Source organism: Lolium rigidum, unplaced genomic scaffold (assembly GCF_022539505.1).
Source record: "Lolium rigidum isolate FL_2022 unplaced genomic scaffold, APGP_CSIRO_Lrig_0.1 contig_66933_1, whole genome shotgun sequence".
Taxonomy (NCBI): Eukaryota; Viridiplantae; Streptophyta; class Magnoliopsida; order Poales; family Poaceae; genus Lolium; species Lolium rigidum.
The window spans coordinates 31,210-56,307 of record NW_025901312.1 but is presented as its reverse complement, the minus strand read 5'-3'; the positions used below and the strand labels follow the sequence as shown (position 1 = coordinate 56,307).

General features: G+C 49.0%; 2 protein-coding genes across 2 annotated transcripts; both read right to left on the bottom strand.

Moving 5' to 3' along the window:
• Positions 1-4,597: 4,597 nt before the first annotated feature.
• LOC124682058 (abscisic acid 8'-hydroxylase 3-like) lies at positions 4,598-6,707 on the bottom strand. Its single transcript, XM_047216814.1, has 8 exons — positions 6,493-6,707; positions 6,085-6,403; positions 5,558-5,986; positions 5,383-5,469; positions 5,178-5,256; positions 4,980-5,086; positions 4,783-4,901; positions 4,598-4,688 (listed from the first exon to the last, which is right to left on the bottom strand). Exons 1-8 carry the CDS (start codon positions 6,705-6,707, stop codon positions 4,598-4,600), a joined length of 1,446 nt encoding a protein of 481 aa, XP_047072770.1.
• A 9,639-nt stretch (positions 6,708-16,346) lies between these two features.
• On the bottom strand, positions 16,347-17,677 carry LOC124682065 (transcription factor PCF2-like). Its single transcript, XM_047216821.1, has one exon. It carries the CDS (start codon positions 17,663-17,665, stop codon positions 16,715-16,717), a length of 951 nt encoding a protein of 316 aa, XP_047072777.1. The 5' UTR covers positions 17,666-17,677; the 3' UTR covers positions 16,347-16,714.
• Positions 17,678-25,098: the final 7,421 nt, after the last annotated feature.

Genomic DNA, 25,098 nt, shown 5'->3' with positions numbered 1-25,098 from the left:
ACAAAGTGGTAATCCACCTCAATGTGCTTTGTTCGAGCATGAAAGACTGGGTTTGCTGACAGATAAGTAGCTCCCAAATTGTCACACCACAGACATGGCGCTCTCCTCAGAAAAACACCCAGTTCTTGCAGCAGCCCTTGTATCCACATGATTTCAGCAGTGGCGTTAGCAACAGATTTGTACTCCGCTTCTGTACTCGAGCGTGAGACCGTAGGCTGTTTCCTGGAGTTCCAAGCCACCAAATTCCCTCCGAGAAATACAGCATGCCCGCCAGTAGACCGTCGATCGTCTGGGCATCCAGCCCAGTCGGCATCCGCGAAGCCACTAAGGAGAAGCGATGAGGATCGCTGAATGAAGAGACCAAGCGAGGACGTGTGCTTCAGATATCGCAAGATCCTCTTTACTGCAGCCCAGTGTATATCGGTTGGAGTCTGAAGGAATTGACACACCTTATTAACACTGTATGCAATGTCTGGCCGAGTGAGTGTGAGATATTGCAGTGCTCCCACGACACTGCGATACTGAGTAACATCCGCACCTAGTAATGGTTCACCCTCATGGCGAGACAGTTTGTCTGATGATGACATAGGGGTACAGACGGGCTTGGCCTGATGCATATTTGTGCGCTTCAACAGATCGGTCACATACTTCTGCTGATAAAGAAGAATTCCATCTTCCACATTCCTGACTTCAATACCGAGAAAATAGCCAAGCTGGCTAAGATCTTTGACAGGGAAGTCACACCGAAGTTGCTTGAGTAGATGATCGGCAGCACTTGCAGTTGAGCTGACTACAATAATGTCGTCCACATACACTAGCATGTATACAGCTGAATGGTCCTTGTAGACAAAGAGAGAAACATCAGCCTTAGAGGCAGTGAAACCAAGTGTATGTAGCTTACTGCTCAACCGTGCAAACCAGGCCCTTGGTGCTTGCTTCAATCCATAGAGCGACTTCTCCAGCTTGCATATATGCTGCGGATACCGAGAATCAACATAACCAGGTGGCTGCAACATGTAGACCTCCTCATCGAGGAAACCATGGAGAAAAGCATTGTCGACGTCGAGTTGCCGCATATGCCACCCCTGCGTCACGGCGAGAGAGAGGATGACACGAATGGTTGTGGGCTTGATGACAGGACTGTATGTGTCGTCGTAGTCGATGCCGTGCCGCTGCTTGAAGCCCTTGGCGACGAGACGAGCTTTATAGCGATCCACCGTACCATCCGGCCGGTGTTTGATCTTGAACACCCGGCGACTGTCAATCACATTGAGGCCAGGGCGAAAAGGAACTAGGCGCCAGGTCTTGTTCTGTTGGAGAGCAGAGAACTCAGAATCCATGGCGGCTTTCCAGCGAGGATGATGCAGAGCAGCAGCAGCAGATACAGGAACATCATCACCATCAGGTGCTGAAGTCACAACCGAGACAGTATTGCCAGAAGAGGCAGGCACGGTACGCACGGCCGCATAGGTGACAGTACCATCGGTACGTTGAAGGGCTTTCCAGGTGTGGTCACGTTTCCGAGTGACCATATGATGACGAGGAGCAGGTTCAGCCGCGGCAGAGGACGGCGTGGCCACTGGCGAGGAAGTGGCGGAGGACGGCAACGGCGAAGCCGTGGTGGACGAGCTGCCGTCCGAGTGCTGAACCGAGGAGACGCCGGGGCTTGCATGGGCCGGGGAGGAGGGAGCATGTCCCGGCTCAGAAGACTGGCCCGAGGCTGCATGGCCCGTTGCATGATCGCCCGCGTGATCGACGTCAGGGGCAGCAGACGCACGTCCGGGCGTGGCTGTCAGAGAACCTGCAACAACAGAAACAGCACGAGATTGCATAGGCCCTTGAGGGTCATTAGAACCATTAGTACAAATGCCAGAATCAGTCATTAGGTGAGTTTCGGTGTAGATGGGTGGGTGGAGGGTAGCATCATATTTGCGAGAGAACGGAAAAAGTGTTTCATCAAAGACGACGTCCCGGGAGATATAAACTCGGCCTGTAGAGGTGTCAAGGCACTTGTATCCCTTGTGATGGTCACTGTAACCGATGAACACACATTCCTTGGAGCGAAACATGAGTTTCTTGGAATTGTAGGGGCGAAGGTGGGGGAAACACGCACAACCAAAGGCCTTAAGCATGCCGTAGTGTGGTTTGGCTTTGTCTCCAAGAAGACGCTCAAGGGGAGTGGCATTGTCAATGACTCTAGTAGGGAGGCGATTGATCAAGAAGGTTGCAGTGGTGAAGGCCTCATCCCAAAAGGTGACAGGCATGGAAGCTTGAGCAAGGAGGGAGAGGCCTGTTTCGACAATGTGTCGGTGTTTCCGTTCAATGGAGCCGTTTTGTTGGTGGGTGTGAGGGCAAGAAACGTGGTGAGCAATGCCGGTGTTGTCAAAATATTTGTGAAGGCGACGATATTCGCCTCCCCAATCAGATTGGATGCATTTGATTTTCTTGTCAAGAAGTAATTCAACACGTTTTTGAAATTTGTAAAAGACAGATTCGACATCGGATTTTGCATGAAGGAGATAGATCCATGTAAACTTGCTAAAATCATCCACAAAACTCACATAATACTTAAAACCACCAACAGAGGTGATGGCAGGGCCCCAAACATCGGTATAAATAAGTTCAAGTGGTTGTGTGGAGATATGAGTAGACAAAGAAAATGGGAGCTGATGGCTCTTAGCTTGACGGCATGCATTGCACATATGTGCATGCTGAGAATTACAAAACGGAAGTTTATTTAAGCTCAAGATTGAATTGACCACTTGAGGGGATGGATGACCTAGGCGTCGATGCCATTGCTCTTTGCTTGCTCTAGCGGTGAGCATGGCACACTTAGGGACGCTTATTGACGATGACTCGATGGGGTAGAGACCTCCTTCACACCTCCCTTGCAGGAGCCTTGCCCTCGACACCTGATCCTTGACAACAAAGTGATGTGGATGAATTTCAATAAAAACTTCATTGTCATTGGTGAGTTTATGAGCGGAAAGCAAGTTTTTAGTAATGTGTGGAACATGGAGAACATTGCGTAGGTGAAGAGGCTTGGCATTTGTATTAATAGAACTATGACCAATATGGGAAATATGCAAACCTGCGCCATTGCCGACGTGCACTTGCTCATTGCCGTGGTAGCGCTCGCGGATGTGGAGGCGATCGAGGTCGTTGGTAATGTGATCAGTGGCCCCGGTATCCATGTACCAGGTTGGGTCGGCGTTGTAGGAGGTTGTCGCAGCATTGGCAGAGTGCTCCTCCCCAGTGAAGGCGTGGTCGAAGCGGCGGCGGCAGCGTATGGCGACGTGCCCTATCTTGCCGCAGATTTGACAGACAGGGCGTTGGTCGTTGTTGGAGTTGTTGCTGCCGCTTCCAGTGCCGCGGCCTTGCTCCTGGCCACGGCCACCTCCATTTCCGCGGCCTTGTCCACGACCGCGGTAGCCGCCACCATTGCCACGGCCACCAGAGTTGGTGTTGTGGCCGCCTTGACCACCAGAGTAGTTGCTGTTGCCACCATTGCCGCCATGGCCGCCATTGCCGTGGCCACCGCCGCCACGGCGCGTGAAGTTAGCAGACGCGCCGCCACCAAGCCCGTAGTCGGAGTCATGCAGATCATGCCTGTGCTCATAAGCAAGAAGGTGAGCATATACCTCGTCCAGGGTCAGGTCGTCTGCCTTGATGGTGAGGGTGGTGACGAGCGAGTCGTAGTCGGGGCCCAGTCCCGCCAGGATGTACGCGATGACCTCATCTTCGCGCAGTGGCTGGCCGATAGCAGCAAGAGTGTCGGCCAGCGTCTTCATGTGGCGGAAGTAGTCCGCAGCAGGGGTCCCCTTCTTCTTGGCGACGGCGAGCTGGGCGCGCGTTTGGATCGCGCGCGCACGCGTCCTTGACGCGAACATCCGCTCCAGGATGCTCCAGGCCTGGCGAGCGGTGGGCGCGGACATGATGTGCGCCAGGATGTCTTCAGTTACCGTGGCGAGGATGCAGCAAAGCACGGTCTGGTCCCGAACATACCAGGTGGCGTAGTCGGGGTTGACGACCTCCTCAGTTCGGCGGTCATCGCCATCACCGATAGTCTTGGTGATGGTCTCAACAGGGACAATGGTCGACCCGTCGATGTGACCAAGCAGGGAGTGGCTCCGGAGGTGGGTGAGAAGCTGAGCTTTCCAGAGCATGAAGTTGCCGTGGCCAAGGCGCACGGTGACAGAGGAGGAGATCGGCATGGGGGCGAGTTGAGAGGAGGAGGAAGAGCCGGCATGGGGAACGAGAGACATGGGTCAATGAGGCTCTGATACCATATGAACTTACAAAGTAGATTGGTTTAGGCTGCGGTGCCAAACAAGGTCACCGATGATCTCATTATATAGGAGGCAGCCTGAGGCTTGCCGTGGAGTACAAGATGATGTACAGATAAGTACAAGTTGTTACAGATGAATCACACGGTTACTAACAAACCAATCTATACTAACAACCTGGCTATATACGTACTTATCTTGACAGTCTGTTTCCGCAGCCTGTGGGATCTACACAAGCTGAGCAGCTGCGAGCAGAATGCGGATGTCCCACTGCAGCAAAAACCTAATGGTGCCGTCGCTGGTGTTTGAGTTCAGATTGTGGTGGCGTGGACAGGGTACTTGTTCTTGGGCATGCGCACCAGGGTCGGCTGCACCGAGTCATCGTTCTCCAAAGCCTTCCAGCTGCCAACAAGAAAAACAAACACAATTACCATTAGCGGATCACAGAAGCAGACATTGGACCCGGCGGTTTTGGAGATCGCCGGTGGCGACTCACTCGTATGTGCAGACGAGATGGTGGACGAAGATCTGGATCTCGAGCTTGGCCAGGCTCATCCCGGGGCACATACGTGGCCCGCTGCCGAACCCCAGGAAGCTGTACGGCTTCATGGTGCTCTGTGTGTATTCCGCGTATCAGTTGTCAGTAACAAATGGCAGCTCTCCTGAAGAAGAAGAGGGAGGTGCACGACTTACATCGAATCTATCCGGGTCGAACTTATCCGGGTCGGAGAAAACAGTGGCATCGTGGTGGATGGACACCACGTCCAGGTTCACCGAAGCGCCCTTGGCCACCTCGTACCCTGCAATGTACGATGATCGCTCTATTTTAAGACTACTCTGTTGTAGTACTGAAAAAGGATCAGTTTGCAACTTGGTGCTGATCGTACTTACCGTCAATGGTGAAGTCCTGCGCGGCTTTCCTCGAGTACCATGGCAGGATGGTCGCCCTCCTCAGCGTCTCGTTCATCACCTGCAAATGTCACGCATCATATTTAGCCAACTTTTTGTACTAATAATCTGCAGATCAATCCTACTTAAAACGTAGGAAGGAGAATGCCCCTGATACATCCAGCACAACATGTTGTTCACATCTTACCTTTGTGGTGTACGGCATGTTGTTCACATCTGCCCATCTCAGATGAGCCTCGCCGTTTAGCCCCTCCCTGATCGCCAAATGCTCCTCCTACATGCCAACACAACAACAACTAATCACTTTGAACTCAAAACAGCTTTGATTTGTAGCTGCAAGGAACCTGAGGTAGTGGGCTTACTCTGAGTTTGTGGAGGACGGCAGGGTTCTCACCGAGGAACTTGACTAGCCAGGTGAGGCCCGCGGTGGTGGTGTCGTGGCCGGCGACAAGCAGGGTGAGGATGTTGTCCTTGAGCTGCGCATCTGTCAGCTTCTCCTCCTCCTCCTTGGTCGCAGCTTCACCTTCGCCTCTGGCGTGCTTCATCAGGAGCGTCTGGAGGAAGTCCTCCCGGACCTCGCCGCCGTGCCTCCGGCGCGCGATCACCGCGTCCAGCATCTCGTACATCCGGTTCCTGCCCTTCAGGCCGTTGTGGAACGCCGTGCCGGGCAGCTTGAGCGGCAGCGACGCGAAGGAGGAGGAGATGGCCTTGAAGTTGGCCCGAAACTCCTCCTGCTCCTTACCCTCCGGCTCCAGGCTCACCAGCATGTTGGCGATCACCTTCAACGTGAACTGATCCACCACATAGTCGTAAACAAAATCATCACGACATTCACCAAAATCCATCAACAATTCAACATACTACATATGATCTTTGTGCGATTACGTACGGAGGAGGCCTCGTTGAGGACGAGGACGCGGCGGCCGGCCCAGGAGCTGAGCGTCTGGATAGCGAGGTGGTTGATGAAGTCGAAGTGCTTCTTCAGGGCGTCCACGGAGAGGGGCACCGCGATGAGGCGGCGCAGCCGCTTGTGCTCGTCGCCGTTGGTGGTGAGCAGGCTCGTCGGCCCCAGCACCTGCTTGCCGGTGTAGAAGAGGTTGAGGCTCACCACGCCGTCCTTGCCGGACAGCAGGATCTTGGCCGCCTCCCTCCCAGTCATGAACACCGTCGTCCGACCCAGCACGTACGTCTTGAACACCTTCCCATACCTGTCATCACACCATCACGTTCTTATCAAGTACACCATTGCATGCTTTGGCTTTGGAGCTTCGATGGACCGATCATGGCGGTGTGTTACCGTTTCTGGCGGTCGCGCATGAAGCTGAGGATGCCGTTGGGGCTGGAGAAGGCGGCGATGAAGGCGAAGGTCTCGCCCACCACTGGCCACCCCATCGTCCCCGGGATGCCTCGCATCCTGTCGTCCGTCGGCCTCCGGGCCCTCAGCCCGAGCAGCATCCCGCAGGCCGCCGCAACGGCGACCAGCACCGACAATGGAACTCCGAAGATGGCCATTGGTCGATGGGATCTCTCTTCACACCTCATCATCAGCATCGCCGTTCTCGTTCTTATATAGCGCCGTCTTTTGTCCTGTGATGCGTCCTCTTGTTCCTCGTCGTTCGTTAACCACGAGAGGGAGCCATTTGGTGCCATGCCAGAGGATTCCTCGAGTTCCATTGTAATCTGCTCAGCTTTAGCCGTTGTCTTGTTTTTAGACGGAAGCCTTTGTCTTGTTGCTTGTTTGGTTTTTTCCTTCTCTTGTTTTTGTTTTATGTCCCAGGGAAGCAAAGTAGAATATACACCATGCATGTCTGCTCACAGTTTTCATCTAGCTAAAACATACTATCATTTTTTCTTAGAAAATAGAGGTAGCTGTAACAGATTCAAAAATTGTTTGTGGACTTGTAGAGTGAGTCATTTGCATGGAGCTAAGCTTTGTTTTTAACTTGTGTCACAAAGCACGTAGACAGGCTTTGATAAGGATTATGGTGGCCATCAACGAATTATTCTTGAGGTTAACATACGTAGGCGAACATTTGTTTTCTACTACTCACAAGTATGCTCTCGCTATAAACAAAATTTGAGAAGGTGAGTTCTGAAGTATCAAAATTATATACACCATGTATTTTCCTGGCTGGTAAAAATCGGGGAAAATATTAGATCGGATAAAGCATGACACTATGTTACAACTAGGAGTAAAATGTTGCAGACATTTTAAACCGGGATAAAAACATGTCACAGATGTGCAAACAGTGGGTAAATAGTCACAATGACTCTTAATACTGGTATCTTCTTTTCACGAGCCGTGCACCTGTAAATTTTGCATGGAATTACAAAAACTCTCAGATTCATGTGTAAATATTTTGAAAGCTAGAGCTGACTGATCTCAAGTTATCGTAGGTTGTGGTCAACTTTCTTGCCACTAGAAACAACAAAAACATGGTGTACTATCTATTCTGAAATACTTGATCAACCAAATAAGCTACGTACGTGTTATATCTAGCCACTTGTGTCGAGCAGGTGCGCGCGGCAGGACTTCTTCTATATAATATATAGGCTGGTCAATCATAATGTGTCTCGATTTTCCCTAACCATCGGTCATGCTTATATATTTTATCCCTTTGTCGACATCCAGTTGATCGGTATATATGAAGACCAATCTCCAAATAAGTTTAGGGGTTACAGTATGTTGACTTGAGACTGGACAAGAAAATCATACATACATCATATCGGTAGCAAACCATTATAAGGACACCACTAGCATATGTTATAGCGCGGCGTCTGGAACAAAGACGTCATCCATGACCTCATCATAATCTCACATACATAGCAGCACCGATAAAACAAAGCCTCCATTATCTAAAAAATATGGCAGCTTCCTGATAAAACCCAAGATATTACTGAGATCAGGAACAAACTATTAAGATTTACAGTAAAACTCCATAGATGAAGCCACCTTTTTTTTGTCCATGCCATTACATCCAAACCACTAGCTAGGACTTCTTCTCAGATTCTTCATCCAACATTATAAGATTCAGTGTTGGATTACATTATAATATTTAGTGTTAGATTACTTCTTAGGCCATACCAAAGATGACTAGATGACTATTAAAGTCTTTTTTGTCTGAACCCAGGCTACATGTTTGTCTGAACTCATCTGCTTACAACAACACCCCTGTTGGCTTCGTAATTTGGTTGCCAAAGCAATTGGATACATCTTCCGAAACCATTTGAACAAATACATGAGATAGACGGTTGAACAAGTACTATTTAGTGGTGTAAATTTGAAACAAAAAGTACATCTAGCGTTGGGAAGTACTATTTAGAGGTAAAAGTAAGTGAGACAACCGGGGAGCGGGTGGAGACAAGATGCGTGAGATGTTTTCCGTAGTTCATTCCCAATGAAAGTACGTCTATGTTGAGGAGGTGTGGCACCCCGAAGGTTGCCAACCGCCACAAAGGCGTCACACCTTATTCCTCGGTGAGCACACCACAAAGGTGTGTCCACTTCTCCACTAAGTAAGGCCGATCGAGGCAGCTAACCTTCACACAACGTTGGGGCAAGACTGCACAAACAACTTGCAGGCTCCCCAACAACATCTAGAGCTAGTACAAACCAAATCTAGCCTCTAGATGAACTTTCAACAAGGATCCCCACCAAGAAGATCTAGGGTTTCCGTATCCACAAAGGTAAGGTTGGGGTTTTCGAGTTTTCATGGGTACATAGGTAGATCGGGTCCTCCTCCGTCGATTCCCAAAGTTTAGAGAGATTTGGTTGGCTAGGGAAGGAGATTCACGCAATTGAAGCTCAACAACAATTGAAGAGAGTGTGTTCTTCTTCTTCTTCTAACGGATTTACCTGAGGAGGAAGAAGGCGTCCCCTTTTATAGCCAGTATGGTAAGAATATGCCGTTACAGTTGGGGGACTGGATATCCCCCCCCCCCCCCACATGGATTATCCGGGCTCGGTGAAGTAGGAGTGAGGGCCAGATGATCCGCTCCACCCCCGATGCAGGGAACTTCCGTGGACCGGATATTAGGAACTTCCGCCCCCTTCTACGAGTGTTCCAACCATCTGTATGGGGCCGGATCTTTGGGCCTCCGGCCCCCACTTTTCAGCAGGAATCCGATTCGCGCAATAGTGGCCCACAACAGGCCGGACTATCCGCCCCATGAGTTGATTCTTCCTTATTCTTTCTTGCTCTTCTTTCTTCACTTCTCCCCAACTTTTTACATACCATCAGAACAAAGGCCACACATCCAGTCCTAGAACTTGACGATGAACTTTGGATTTCTATGGGTCATCAACCGTCTTGTGCTAGATTTAAATCCCTACAAACTTGAGCACATACGGTAAAATTCGTTCGCGTGTTGTCAATGTTGAGGAAATCGCTTATCGGTATTAACTCGGTTGGCCGGCGATTAGTGATTAGTAGGCAAATCGGCCGATTAATCGGGCGATAAATAAGTTAATCGGGTGATAAATGAGTTTATCGGCTAATCGGTGATCATCAAGTAGCGATTAATCAGCCAATTAATCATTAAATTGTATGATTTTTTAACAGTGCGTGTTGTTAACAAACACACAAAACTCAAAGGAAATGAAAATGATCTTTCATTGGTTTTTAGTACAGTCACGTGTATAATCTTTTATCCTTTGGATCAATATCAAATTGATCGTACCAAGATCAATTTGTACATAAGTTTATCGGAAGTTACAAAATTTGACTTGTGACAGGAGAAGAAAATCATGCATGCTACGATAGCAGAGCCATTATATGATCAATATATCAACAATATGGTAGGCTCTGGTGGTTAGGTCCCTTGTGGTGGAACCAGTCCACCCAGGTTCAAGTCCTAGACTTGACATGGGTGTTTGCATTTACCTGGATTTATTCCAGGATTTAACCGGCGCTATGCTTTCAGTGGTAGGTGACGTGCCCGTCAAAAGCGAGGCGCCAGTGGTGACTTCGTCAACCTCAAGATATGCCGGCTCAGTCTCTCGGAGGTGCTCATAGGGGTAGGTTGTGCGTGCGTTCATAGGGGTGTTTGTACGTGCGTGTTTGTGAGCGTCTGCGTTGTACTGTGTTCTCAAAAAAAAAAAAATATGGTAGCTTCCCAAAAATCCCAAGATATTCCTGGGATCAGCAACAAGCTATTCAAAGTTTAAGGTAAAACTCCATAGATGAAGCCACCTGTTCTTGGTCCATGCCATGACATCCAACTTGTTCTCAGAGTCTTCAGCCAACATTATAAGATTTATTATTGGACTGTTGATTCGGTCATGCCAAAGATGAAGTCTTGTTTGTCTAAACCCAGGCTATAAGTTTGTCTGAGCTCAGATGCTTACAACAGCTAGCACCCTGTCGCCTTGGTTAACTTGGTTGCCAAATCCCATATTCAACAAATACATGAGATTGACAAATGAACAAATATTATTTAATTCTGCAAATATTGGGAATTAAAAAAAAGGATGGAGAAATTGAAAATGAAAATGAAATTTTGTTACCAAGATAACCAAATCTTCTAAATAATTGTGTTTGTAATTAAAAGGAGCCATAATATTTGCCACCCCCTTTCTGGTACATTATGTTATTAGGGCATCTCCAACGGGGCGACGCAAACGGTCGTTGCATCCGCCGGGCCGAAAAATGCGTCGGGTAGCACCTCCAGCAGGGCGACGCATAGTGACTGGGCCGTCCGTGGCGATGCAAACCTGGCCCAAATATGCGCCAGGTTTGCGTCTCCGTGGACGCTGCGCGGTCGCGGAAAGTGTCCGCGTCCCATGCATCCGGGCCGGATCGTCAGTGACTAGGATATTTCTTCATTACTATTGATTGGCCAAAAGGACCATTTTTACAGAGATGGTTAGTCAGTTAACCTAAAACTACAACTGATGTACCTACTCGCCGTCGCGCGGCCTACCACGACATGGGTTACTCGCAGTCGCGCGGCGTACTACTGGCCGGTGGAGGGGCCAGCGTCGTCGTCGAAGCGGGAGCACTTCACGCACTTCGCGCGTCGTGCACGGCGGCGATCGGATGTCTTGTCCTGCCGTCTGCGGCGTTCGAGGGCCTCGGCTAGGGAGGAGTCCCACAGGACTCTCCTGGCCATAGAGTTGGCCTCCGCCTCCGCTGCCAGGGCCGCCGTCGCCTGGGCCACTGCCGCCTCCGCTGCCTCATTCGCCTGGGCTGCCACCTGCAACCCCGCCAAATAGACGTTGAAGCGGGCCCTGTCCCTAGCCGCCTCTGCCACCGCTTCGTCCCCGGCGGCGATGGCGTCCACCAGCTCCCGGTTCTCCTGCTCGACCCGCGCGGGAGAAGGGTCCCTCCGCTGGAGCGAGTCCAGGTCGGAGCACATGTACCCCAGAGCCATGGCGACCGCATAGTTGTGGGCTTCCTCCTCCGCTGCCCAAGCCTGACGGTGCAGGGCATCCTCAGCCAGGGTCTCGAAGGACGAGAGAAGAACCCACTGGTCGCCAGCAAACTCGAAGCGGCCGGGTACGGCGGCATCGTCGTCGGCGATGTCGTGGATGACGGTGTCCGCTGGTGGGGCCGTCGGAGGGGCCGCCATCGCCGCCCGCGCCTCTGCGAGCGCCACCCTGGCATCGGCGAGCTCGGCCCTGGCGTCGGCGATTTCCGCCCTGGTCACCACGAGGCGCCTTGCGCGCGCTCTGCCGCCTCTGCCTCCGCAACCTCCGCCTCCGCCGCCTCCAAGTCCAGCTGATCGGCCTGAACGGCGGCGGCGACTAGCTCGTCGTCCTCCTCCGGGTGGGCGTGGCGGCACATCTGAACAACCTGATCCCAGCTAAGGTTGTGCTCGGCCATGGATGGATGCTAGGGTTTAGCTTAAGGTGTGCCCGTCACCCCCGCCGGTGAGCGTTGCCGCGCAGGTCGTTTCCCTCGCGCGCGAAACGCCGGCGAAACTTGCCAATATATTGGGCACGCGCGGAACGACCGTCGTCGCGCGGGAACATTTAATCGCCGGCGGCAGGCCTCGACGGGACGTAAACCGCCATTAACGACCTTGACGCTGTCTCAGCTAAAAAAATGCGTCCGCACCGCTGGAGGTACCCGACGCAAACGGTCGCCTTGGGTCGCATGGCGTCCGCGGGCCGATGCAAACGGACACAACCTGACATTTTCGACGTCCGAAATGCGTCAGCCCGTTGAAGATGCCCTTAGTATGATGTATGGAAGGAGATGGTGCCAGTGGCGCTGGATTGATATAGCACCATTGCAATTCTGCAACCTATTATTGAAAGACAAAAAAAGAAAGGAAATTTCTAGGAAACATGTAACTAGCTGAACCAGAGCAGCATCACAACAAAACATGTAATCTGACATGTTGATTCGAATTTCCAGAAAATTTCCAGTAAATATATTATTATTGGATAGATATGTTACAAGTGGACCATGATTCAGACTGAAAACATGTAACTAGCTGAACCAGAGCAGCATCACACCAAAGCCTTTGGTCAGGGAAAAGAGCAAGTCTTGCACAGAGATGTGCACAGACACTAGCTTCTCAATCTATGGTTGAAAAATAGAGAAACCCAACTAAAACCTTGGCCGTAACTGAGGGGGTGTTTGGTGTGGCTTTTTTTGGCTTTTGGCTTTGGCAAAAGCCACCAAAAGCACCTAAATAGGTGCTTTTTTTGGCTTTTGGATTTTGGAAGCCAAAAACAAAGATCCTATTCTTTTGGCTTCCAAAATCCAAAAGCCAAAAAAAGCACCTATTTAGGTGCTTTTGGTGGCTTTTGCCAAAGCCAAAAGCCAAAAAAAGCCACACCAAACACCCCCTGAGCTCCTCAACTTATCGCGTCATTCCCATAACCTCTGACCTGACCTGCCCCTCAAGGCCTCAACTGAGCTCTGACATAGTCCCAGCACCTGATAGCCCGATTCAAAGGCTAAATCTCTCCAGCCTTCCCGGAGAGTGATCGTTTCAGCATCAGATGCATACATGGGAAATGTTCTGAATCCTTGCAACGCGCGAATGCACAGTCAAGGTCCAAGACCTGGAGCCTTCCCCTTTGGTGTGTTGGTGACAGCAATGAGGTACTTGCCCATATCGTGGCGACACATCGGGCATGTGGTCACCTCGTAGAACCACGGCATGATGCACCCACGATGCAAGGAGTGAGAGCGAGGCAGCCAGGGGCGGAGCTATGTTGGGGCTGACCTGGGCCGTGGCCCGCCCAAGATTTGGTTCATTTTTCATTATTTTTGCTGGGCTGGCCCAAAAAGGCTCTCGTTTCCAGCAAAATTAGGCCTTTTGTACTGCCTGGCCCGTCCATAGTTCTGGTTACAGCTCCGCCGGTGGAGGCAGCCTGACGGTGTCGCGGCTGTCTTTTGCCGGAAATTCCATACATACACAACACTTCCCAGGCGCCGTCGCCGTGAACTGGAGCTGCTGCGCCGGCCTCCTTTGTCAAGACAACATCAAGTCTTGAGGTAACAACATAGTCCACTTTGCGAAGGTTGAAGAAACAATGGTGAAGAGCTTCTAGGGTGTTGCAAGCACAGTTGGATGACCTGCATATAGGATGAGGAACCTGTGCAATACATCTTCCTGTGTTGTCAATAAGTTGGCAAACTAGAAATAAATGGGCATCTGCTCTAGCAAGATTCAGTCGGGTCAGTACTAGATATAGTGCTTGCATCCAATTCATATGACGGCAAACACACATAATTATCCTGTTGTGCTTTTTGTAGGACAGAGAGATAGATCTGTGAACCTTTGCATAGCAGCTTCTAGCCTGTTTTCATGCATCCGCAATTAAATTTAAGGATGGAGCCCTTTTTTCCAAAATTTGAAAACAACATTTCAAAGTTTCTAAAAATTCTGAAAGAAAACCCTAGATGCAGATAATGATGTACTCTATGAACATACGAAATCTGGACCTCAAATACCATATATTATAGGCTTAACAAAAAGGACAAAATCTGACAGAATTTGGATGTTCGAAATTTTGCAATGTTGACTACTTTAGATCTCAGATTTTGTCTTTTTTGAGCAGCCCAAAATACTGTTTATTTCAAGTTGAGAGTTTTTTCACGTCGGTAGAGTACAATATTCTCTACACCTGGATTTTTCTCTGTATTTTTTGAAACTTCAAAACGCCATTTTTGAACTGTTCAAAAAACGGGCTCTGTTTCGCCCCATACCCAAACGTCCGCACTCGTCAGTGACACCTTATCTGAAGAACTGGCACCTTAACTGAAAAACCATTATCAGGATAGCTATCATTCCCTAGTGCTAACAAGTCTGGAACAGCCTCCTGGACCAAGAAGCACATTCCTCCAGGCCATGTGCAGCAATGTTATAAATGGCCTTCTGGACCAAACTTTGTGCTTCTGAAGACCTGCAAGATTCCAGCAAATTTCAACTTGCCAACACCACAAAACCATAGTTACTTGAAAGGAAATAGAAATGCAAAATAATAATAGCATAGCAGATATAAACAAAATATGCAAGTGCAGTTGTAGAACGCTGATGCTAAAACTACAGTTTTTAAGGAGTTCCATGTTTGGAAAGTTGGCCACCAGGTTCATCCAGACATCAGTAAGTCCATTCTATCGAGATGCAGAGTTCTAGAAGAATTTAGATCTCATGATCTGCATCTTTTGTAGATGCAGATAGCAAAATTACTCCCAAGAGATCAGTACCAGAACAACAAGAAGACGGATGTATGCCAGGAAAAAAATAGCTATTATCAGACTATATGGATTAGCATTAGCTTGCTCTGATTATTAAATTATGTGTAAGCAAGAGATTCAGAAATTTATGGCATTGCAGTTTCCATAAGTACTATTGCCAATTCCAAAGTTACAAAGCTAAGAAACAATGCAGCATCTGCGTGAGGATATTGAATTATTCAATTCAAAACGTTAACTTTCGATCACCTAGACCAACTGTATGCAGCACTGCCTTCTGAGACCAGTCCTTCCTTCCAGGTAGACACAATGACACCAGTCTTCTCCAACTGCCTTATGTTCATAGTGGACATGAAGATATGACAATAATCAAAGTGGATAGCCGGCATTTGCACAAATCCTGCACCATTGGATTAACAGGTTTAGCAAATCCTCAAAGTATAATGTGTGTATGTAAACAGTTAAGGCACTGGTTTCCTTACAAAAATCACAAGTACTCCGGTAACAAAAAAAACAAGTACTGATATTTTTATTTGCTGATACTCCATCTGTTCCATAATTCTTGACGTGGTTTTAGTTCAAGAATTATGGAATGGAGGGAGTACTTTAGTGCTCTGTTTATGGTTATGAAACAGCACACCAAAGGAACCAAGACTAAGGCAAGACATGATTTTTCTTGCATACTTGAATTCTTGCATGTACAGCTTACCACAAGCAATGGGTAATGGTGTTTAGTTTCACCGTTTATTTACAGAGCAAGGATTATGATGTACTCAGACAGCTTAGCAAGCCATGATGATAAGACGATTAACATATAAAAAAGGTACAGCAGCCACGGTAAGACTGAGGATGGAAGCGTTATCCGGAAAAATTGGGCGTAAAGCTTCTCTAGGTGGCTTTTCAGGCCCGGCATCAAATCCCAGGGCTCAACCTTGCAAATGATAAAAATGAATTCAAAGACAAGCAAGCAAGCAAGCTTCTTTTTTTATGTGCAGATCCTAGCAGCATTACTCAAGAAGAAAATAATCTCAGTCAGCGTGCATGTTGAACTTCAACACGAACTTCCCCAGATTCATGGCCACTGTTTTGGCTTGCACGGTAGACGAAAACCTTGAACTATAAGCAGATTTATAGAAAATAATTAAAAAGGCCGGACTGTAGCAACAAGATGAGACAAAAAGAGGTGGAAGGAATTTGCTAGGACACTGAAAATTCCTGACTGTGCACTGTCCAATATTACAGAAGCAGAAATGACTGGAAGTTACTCTGGCCAAGACTATCCTTATCAGTAATGTTATGACCATACTACAAAGATCCAAAGTCAGTTGCATAGCTTGTTCACAAATTCGAGCATATCAAGCAGCAGCTATTGGTGTGAAAATCGAACTAAATTAGTGAGCTCTGAAAAAAGAATAGAGGTACACTGCATGTGAGCATGTGTTTTCTTTGACATGGCAAAAAAGAGAAATATAATCATTTTACTGCTAAAGATCAATTTCGTCTGGAAACATTATCCTGAAACAGAACAGCTAACAGAGTCTAGCAACATTTTCAAGCTGACACTCGCCTGGAGCTCAGTCTAGCAACATTTGTTCTAGCTAAGGAGCCAATGAACCAAAATTTTGCAAGTATCTTACAAGCTCAGATTTTCTCCCGTGTTGCCTATGCTTATTGATTTGAAGGTCAAGAAGAATTAGGTGCAACCAACAATGGTTATGGTTCTACTAGAAAACACTCTGAGTCCGAGAGGGGGGCAACACTGATAAATATCATCATCACTGACTAAGAATACATAATGGCAAAATAAAAATCTGACGAGAAGCTAAGCATTTTCATTGGATTGACGACTATTGGAGTGCTTGGTTAGTCTTCAGGGCTGGAGTCAGAGACGGGCTCGTCATCGTCGTCGGCATCATCCTCCTCCGGGTGGTGGTCGCCCTGGCGTTGCTGCTCGTCGCGCGACTCGGCGCCGCCGGTGAGATTGTGGTTGTTGTTGTTGAAGTGGTGGTGGCGCTGGTGGTCCGAGTTGCTGTTCTGGACCACGGTGGAGGCGGACTGCTGCTGGTGGTGGTTGTAGTCGGCGACGGTGGGGTACACGGCCCCGGCCGGCATGGTCTGGATGAGCTGTGGCGCGGGCTGGAAGGCCCAGAACTGGGTGGGCTGGTTGGCGGCGCCCGCCGGCTGCGGGACCATCCAGACGGCGGTGCTCATGTGGCTGCCGGCGGCGCCGGCGGCGGACGGGACGGCGAAGACGGGGACGAGGCCCTGCTGGGCCGCGGCGACGGGCGCGAGGCCGCTGGCGACGGATACCGCGCCGCCGGCTGCGCCCTGCAGGAGCGGGTCGGCGACGACGGAGTAGTAGGCGGCGCCGGGGGCGGCGGCGGCGAGCGGGAGCATGGCGCCACCGGCGGCGCGCGTGGGCTGGAGCTTGCGTCGGCGCTTGGCGGAGGACTCGTCGAGGACGGCGGAGGAGGATGAGGACGCCGACGCGGCGGACTCGGTGGGGATGCGCAGCACGCCGTCGACGGTGGTGGCGATGGCGGGGACGGTGCCGGTCCCCGTGGCGGCGACGATGGCGGGCTCAGACTGCTGCAGCAGCCAGCGCACGGTCTCGCCGTCGGACTTGTGCCCTAGCTCGCGGGTGAGCTGGAAGATCCTGGCGGCGCAGGCGGCGGGCATCCGGATCCGGCGCCCGCGGCCCTCGACCTTGGTGTGGCGGTCGCGGTTCCGCGGCGGCGCCTTGCGCGCCAGCGCCACGCCCGCGCCCCCGCCGCCGCCGTAGAGCTCCACGGGCTCCGGCTTCGGGACCACCATGTAGCCGCTGCCGCCGGCGCTGCCGCGCATGGGCACGGGCATGGGCACCATGGCCATGGCCCCCGGCGCGTGGTCCTGCTGCTGCGGCTGCGGCGGCTCCGTCTCCGGTGGGCTGTCCTGGCCCTGATGAGACTCCATGGAGGGAGGAGGACAGGCGGGCAGGTCTCCTGGGCGCCGGGTGTGTTTTGTTTCGCGTGTTGCGGGAGAGGGAGATGGGGGGTGGGTGGGAAGTTACTTGGTGGTGGTCCTATCGAGCGGTGTCACTTGGTGGTGGGGTCCAGTTCCGGGGCCACCGCCCAACCCGGCCCCGGCGGTGGTGGTGGGGACCAGGTCCGACCTGTACCGCTGGGCCCCGCCGCCCAACCGGACCTCGTGGGGCCCACGATCGGGTGTCGTCTCCTGCCTAAACGTTTCCTGACCGTTGGGCCAACCAGATTAGGGTAACGGGCTCAGCTCAGCTGGCCCCACCACAGAAGAAAGCTCAGCTGACCCCACGGATACGGGTCAAATCAAAATTTACTCGCAAAACAAAAAACGCAACGCGTTACGGGGCAGTGATTAATGGTAATCAAGACGTAATTACGAGCCTAATTATAGCAGTATTTTAAGCTGCCGCTGCTGGTGGGGATGGTGTCTCAAGATTCGCGTCCGTGCACGTGACTACGGCCGCGCACGGAGAAAGCAAACGGGAAAGGTGGGCAGCGCGTGCGGCGGGGAGCGAGGGGCCCGCTTGGCTGTGGGAGACCACACGCGTCGGGGGCTGAGCTGGTGTACTGACGGTGGCCCAGCTGGATCCAGCGCGGAGATCGGGGACCACCACCACCGGTCACGGAGATCTGGGCCCATTTCTCCAGAGATGCCGCGCGCGGGGTCCACCCAGCAACGGGGAACGCGTGCGTCCACTCACCGGCTCGGGAGGTTGTTGGGCACGGATAGGGCCATCTCCGCGTCTCAACCGGCAAGGGGCAACACGCATGACCATTTTTTTTCTCTACGACAGAAACAACCATGACATACCAGCAGCTCGTCATCAAAATTGGAAGAGTAGAATTGAGGACAGCTCTACAACGTAGATAAACCAATAAAACATCGCGTACACAAACTCTATGGGCGTACTCACCTGCCCGACGCATTTTGAACATCAAAAGTATTTAATATATTTTGGTAAAAAAAGTGTTTATTTTAATTGGCCCCGTTGCTTCAACTCTAGGTTTGGGTCGGGTAGCCCAACGGTCTGACCCATATTTTGTCCACATGCCCTATTTTTTACTCCCTCCGTTTGGATTAAATTGACGTGAGTTGTACAGAGAAAGTATGCTACATCCCAGAGAAAGTAGGCTACATCCGCACATGCCTGGCGACAATTAATAAAGAACAGAGGTAGTACTTTTTAACCAAATTTGCCAAGCAGCAATACAAACAGTGAAATAGTGGTTCGAACCCAGGCCAAAATAGTCCATAACGTACTCCAAATACCTTCTAATGGAATGAAATAAAAGTATACAGATGCGGGCGATCAAACATCATGTTCGTGGATGATGGTCGTTTCTTCTCCAACCATGTCATTTGTTATAGCTCCATGATGCTCAAGTCCGCAAACATGATTTGGTTGGCCAGGTCTCCATCCTTGGGACCTCTATGGCCAGCTTGGAGAGCTCGATTAAGGTGGCCATGGTCGCCTCCTTCTCCCGGTGTTGCTTCCTCTCCCTCTTGGCCAGGGCCTCTTGTGTCTCGCACATCTTGTTCTTCAGGGTCTCGCTCAGCGCGAGGACCGACGCCTCACGCTTCAGATCGCCCTTGGTGGACTTGAGGCCCCTTGGACGAGATGGAAGGGCATGTTGGCTTGGGGCTTATTCTTCGTCGTTGACGGCCAGCGCAAGACCGGCTCCGCCACTCTTAAGGTTGACGAGGTAGGTCACGTAGCCTAGCTTCTATCTTGGAGCGTTCTTCACCACATGCAAAAGAGTGGACCATGCGGTAGCCCTTGCCCCACGCTACCTTGAAGCACACCGGTTCTGCCATTCTTGAGGTTGACGAGGATCTTGGCCAATGGAGAGCCAAGAATGGCAGAGCACGAGGTTCTCTTTGATGTTGTCGCCGGCAGTCCTTTGGCTTCTGCCCTTCTTCTTTCCATCACCAGAGTTCTCGACGTTGGCCTCGGCCTCGGCATCACCCTCCTCCAAAGCCATTGCCCTCGCCATCATCGACCACGGGAGTTTCTTAGTCCATTGGTTGGTCAAATTGTGAGAACAACGGAAACCCATCGATGACATAGCCTTGGCTCTAGCTTTCGGTCCCCAGTCCGTCCAGGGTGAAGCCGCCACCACGGATCATCTCCTGAAAGGATAGAGAGCTTCTTCCATGAAGTAGAAGCTCGACCCGCTAGTGGAGACCATATGGAGGCCTCCAATCCCGTACAAAATTTATGTGTAATCACAAGCCGATTGCTCCCGGCGACCTCTACCGCCTAGGAGTCCTCAACCTCCAAGAGTAACAAGATCGAAGCTAGAACTTAACACAAGGCTTAAATCGCGAATTTGATTGGTGGAAAGAGAGAGGATGAAGAGATCTTTCGATTGGACATATCTTCTCTCAAGTTGTTGGCTGAATCTCTCAAGATCAAGGTTTTGCGTGTAAGGTTTCAAGAGAGAGTAAGAGAATGAAGAACTTGATTTGGATCTCAGAAATAATGGCTATGATAATTGAGCCTGAAATCATGCCTTTCTTTATAAAGAAAAAACTAGACGTTTCTATCTAAATTCGTGCGAAAAAAGAGATGGTCGGTTTACAGGCTATGGGCCCGGTCATACCGGCCCAAGTGGCTACAGACATAAATGAACAAATAGGAAACAACTGAATCGACCGGTATGACCAGCCATGGGCCCCATCATACCGGCCCACCTACTAGGCAGGACACGCGGGCGACTCATAGAGCAACGAAGGCAGCGGGCGCTCGGTATGACCGGCCTTTCGCCCGGTCATACTAGCCCAAGTCACTGGATGCACGCGCGGGGAAGAAAAAACAAGGAAGTCAACCTGCCCGGTATGACCAGTCTGAGGCCCGGTCAAACCGACCCGCCTTGCTCTTTGCGGGCCAAGAAAAAATCAAGAAGGAGATCGGCCAGGCCGAACTTGCTATTTTCAGTTTCTCTTCTATGTTTTTCTTTGGCAAAGATGAACAAACTTCGAGCCTCTTCGAGAGTGGAGTAATGTAGAGAGAAGAGGCAAAATATGGTGGGGAACAAGATGGCAGACTTTGATAGGGTTGGAGAGGAGTGATTTGAGCCAAGTACCAAATAAAAAACTTCGATCCTCTCTTAATATTGTGGGGTCCTATACTCAAGAGAAACCCGAAAAAGAAAAAATATGTTGTTGCAAGGCTCTGGCTATCGTGAATCACTCATCCGGACTCCGACTTTGAGTCCTTTCCTCATTTCTTCTTCTCCCTTTTTTCATTTATGAACCGACATCGTAAAAGGAAGAGAGGACTTAACCTGTAGATGATCTTAGAGGAAAATGTTAGTCCTCTCTAACCTTGTGTTCACCAAACACCAAAATAATATTAAGGGCATAAATACCCTTACAATCTCCCCTTTTTGATATTTGGTGACAACAAGGTTAAAGCTCGCAGTATTAATACGGGAGGAGACAAACGAGCTCCCCCACACACTTAGTACCGTTGTAAGCAAAAGATGGATATCACAAAATAAATAAAAACACTTCAAATTAAGATCCACACAGAACAAAATAACCCGTGAGCGAAGAAACCTACTTCTCCCCCTTGGCAACAAGTACCAAAAAGGGAAAAGAGGACATAAAAGAGAATGCAGGTGAAACTTCAAATGAATATGTGACGAAACATAAGAGGCAAATAAAAAGGGCAGGGCATTACTCCCTCTATGTGTGAGCACAAATATTATTGAATCGCAAAGAGACGTACTTGAATTCATTGACATTGGGTCTTATGATGTAGCACACATGGATAATGTCAGCCCCACATATGCTGTCCTACCAAGCTAGATTGTGAGGATTATTAACTTTTGTTATAAGAATCATCCACGTAGATTTAATGGAGGCTGGAGATTCAATACCATTCAGTACATTCAACACCACTCTAGTCACACCTCACAGGTCCCACTGGCGTTGAAAAAAATGAGCAGAAAATCCATTTGGGCCAACCGCCTTTGTAGGGAACATCTAGAATAAACATTTTTTTATTTCTACTTTCGTGTATGTCACAACCAAATAGGCGTTCATATGAGCAGTAACACGAGAAGGTACAGTATCAATAACATCATTCATGTCAAGAGTCCCTTTAGCCGTATAGAGGTTTTGATAAAAAAATCTCTTGCTAAACCCTTTATCTCATCTGGGTCGGTGGTAGAGCCATCATGCTTTTTTAATTTGCTTATATTATTTTTCTGCTTCCTACTAGATGCTTTTCGACGAAACTGTGTGTTACTAGTGCTCATCTATACCGACTAGGTCGGTGCCTACCAGGCACAACACACACGTGGTTGGGTATGGACTAGCCCAACTTCGCTTTTTCTTTTGTTCGTTTTCGTTTTTGTTTTTGTTTTTTATTTCTTTGTTTTTTTTTCAAATTTTTGAAAAGTTTAAATTCGAAAATGCTGAAATTTTAAAAATATTCAATTTTGAAAAAAAAAATTAAAAATTGTTCGTATGTGAAAAATGTTCAAATTTAAATTATGGTCATATTCAAAAAATATTAAAATTTCAGAAGAAAGAAAATCAAAATTTTGAATAAATGTTCAGTCTCAAAAAATATTTAAATTCTAAAAATGTGCAAAGTTTCAAAAAATGTTCAAATGTAAAATTGTTCAACTTTGAAAAATGTTCAAATTTTAAAAATGCTCAAATTTAAAAATTAAAAAATTATTCAAATTAAAAAATTCAAAATTTTCTAGATTTTTACATTGTAAAAAAGTTCATTTATTTTGAAATATCAGATTTTGAAAAACATAAAAGAAATAGAAAAAGGAAAAGGAAAAAATATACTACCTGTTATGTTGGGCCGCGGCCCAACTGATCACGTCAGGCGACGTTCGGGTGTGCGGCACACCGCAAGTGCTGCAGTGGTCGGCATACAGGAGCCCCCGCATGTTACTGGCCCCTGGGTCCATATTATTTCGGGACCCTATTATTTCCTCTCTATAATTTAGCTCCACAATTTTGTGGCAGACATTGATTTCCTCATGAGTAGGGGCGAGTCTGCCTTCCAGGCTTACTTTTTTGTTTTTGAGAGTTGCCTTCATTCCAGGCTTACTTGAGATTATTCTATTGTATCGGGCCAAAACCTTATGCGCATGTGGTACTTCTCCTTTTCTTTTCAAGCCCATCTGTACATAAACCGAAGAGACCTGGCTTCCAAATACAGGATGGGCCGTGTATGCTCTGTAAGGAGCCCATACAGGGTGATGGATATTTCTGGGTTGAGTAAAGCCCAAAAATACACATTCACACACAGGACACAGACGAACGAAGTGGGTTCGGTCAAAACAAAATGAACGAAATGGGAGTCACTGAGTCGGGCGAAGAGCGATCGCACTTCACAGGATGCACGTCTACTGAACTGTCAACTGTGGACTCGAGCTGTTTTTGGCCGTTCTCATTTCTCCTACCTTTCTGTCTCCTCGCTTGAGAGCTGTTTTCCCTTCCTCTCCGACGGTTCTGGCCGCTCGGGAACAAGGGGAGAGGAGTTTGGCCTCCTATCATCCTGTGCATAGCTGTAATAGTAGGGTTGGGCCTATTCTAGGTTTTTCCCATGTGGCATTTGACGTGATGCCGTTAGGGAGTTCGTCACACGAGCTTGTAAGCGGCATCTAGTGGTTGGTGACGGTGTTGTTGTTGGTCGTCGTGCTCCAAAGGATGGAGCCGGTGGTGGTCATCGGTGACTCCCTTTCAATGATGCTCAGGTGCAACTAAGATTTTGTGGATTTGGTTGGCAATCTTCGATGTGTGGCCATCCAAGGTTATGTTGGCGTGGGGATACTAATCTCCGGCTCAATCCTCGATCCATGTTGTGGGGAGATCATGATGCAGGAGTGATGCAGGAGTTGTGAGGAGTTCTTTAGGAGGGGACTCGTAACGCCCGAAGTCGTCTTGTCCCTGCTTTTCATGTCCGAAAGGTGGCCCAGGGATGGAGCCAGCTTCCGACCTTGAGGGGGACAAAAAGGTGTTGTAAAGTTGATGAGGGGAGCAAAGTTAGCTAAATCAGCAAGAAATTAGAGTTCTAGCGAGTAGTGTTCTTCATAAAATCCAAACCATGGAGGTGGCTAAGCCCCCCCCCCCCCCCTAGTCCCCCCTTCTCTCCGTCCCTGAGGTGACCCTTCTCAGCCAGTAGTTGATGGTTGTTCTTCAACCTCCAAGCTCGATGTCTATGCAGAGGATCCATGTTCGGCGGCCCAAGTGGTGCATTCCACACTTTCTAGTGTTCTTTGTGCAAATTTCCAGTGTTCTTTGTGCAAATTTGCAGGTTATGCTAGCATTTTCTATTTTATTTTCGACCTCTTTGTAATTTGTAGCCGACAGCTGAAATGAAATAAAGTTGTGTTGTCTTCCAGGACCTTTCTCTGTTTATAAAAAAAAGTGGACTCAGAAATAAGTACTCCTATTTACTCGATCTATTGAGACGTAGGCAAAATCATATACTCCTATTTTTGGAGTTTGGATCAGTTCATTGTATGAAGATCGGTCTCATATAAACGCAGTGGTTACGAAATGTCGACTTGACACTAAAACCATAGAGCAACCAACGGTATAGCAAACTAAACTATTTATGATTCGTGTCAGCAAGGACCCAGATTAGCTTCCCGAATCTCTCCTGGGATCAGATCAATCGATTAATTGATCGGCCATGCGAATTATTTCGGGGTCTCGCGTCAGGTCCTCTCTGGAGATCCGTGTGTGGACCATGAATGACAGGTGTGTTTGTGAGAGTTATTTTGAAGACAGGTGTGTTTGTGCAGGCATGACTTGCTGGTAGAAGCTCGCTCATCCATGGCTGCTGGCCCGGCCCAGCCAACGCCCAACGCCGCGCCGGTCTGCTATTAGCCAGAGTCCAGCAATTAATGCCGAATAATAATTTTCCATTCCAAAAATATACTACTCCATTGAACTGTAAATACTTGTCACGGAATTAGATAAACTAGATTTAGATGTGCGCCTTGGCGCACGATCCCGTGAAGCTCATGCCAATGTTCGCAATGATAAAATAGCTGCCAATATGATAATGCATTTTTCAGATTTTACTGGAAGCAACTTGACAGAATCTGATATTTTGTTATCCTTGTCACTCAAAGCCTGTTCGACTCTAACATTCATTTTTTCCTTCTCACATGAGATTATGTATCTAAACATCCAAAGAAGTGATTCAAGGAAACAACCAAGGGTAAAATTTGCTAGGAATTGAA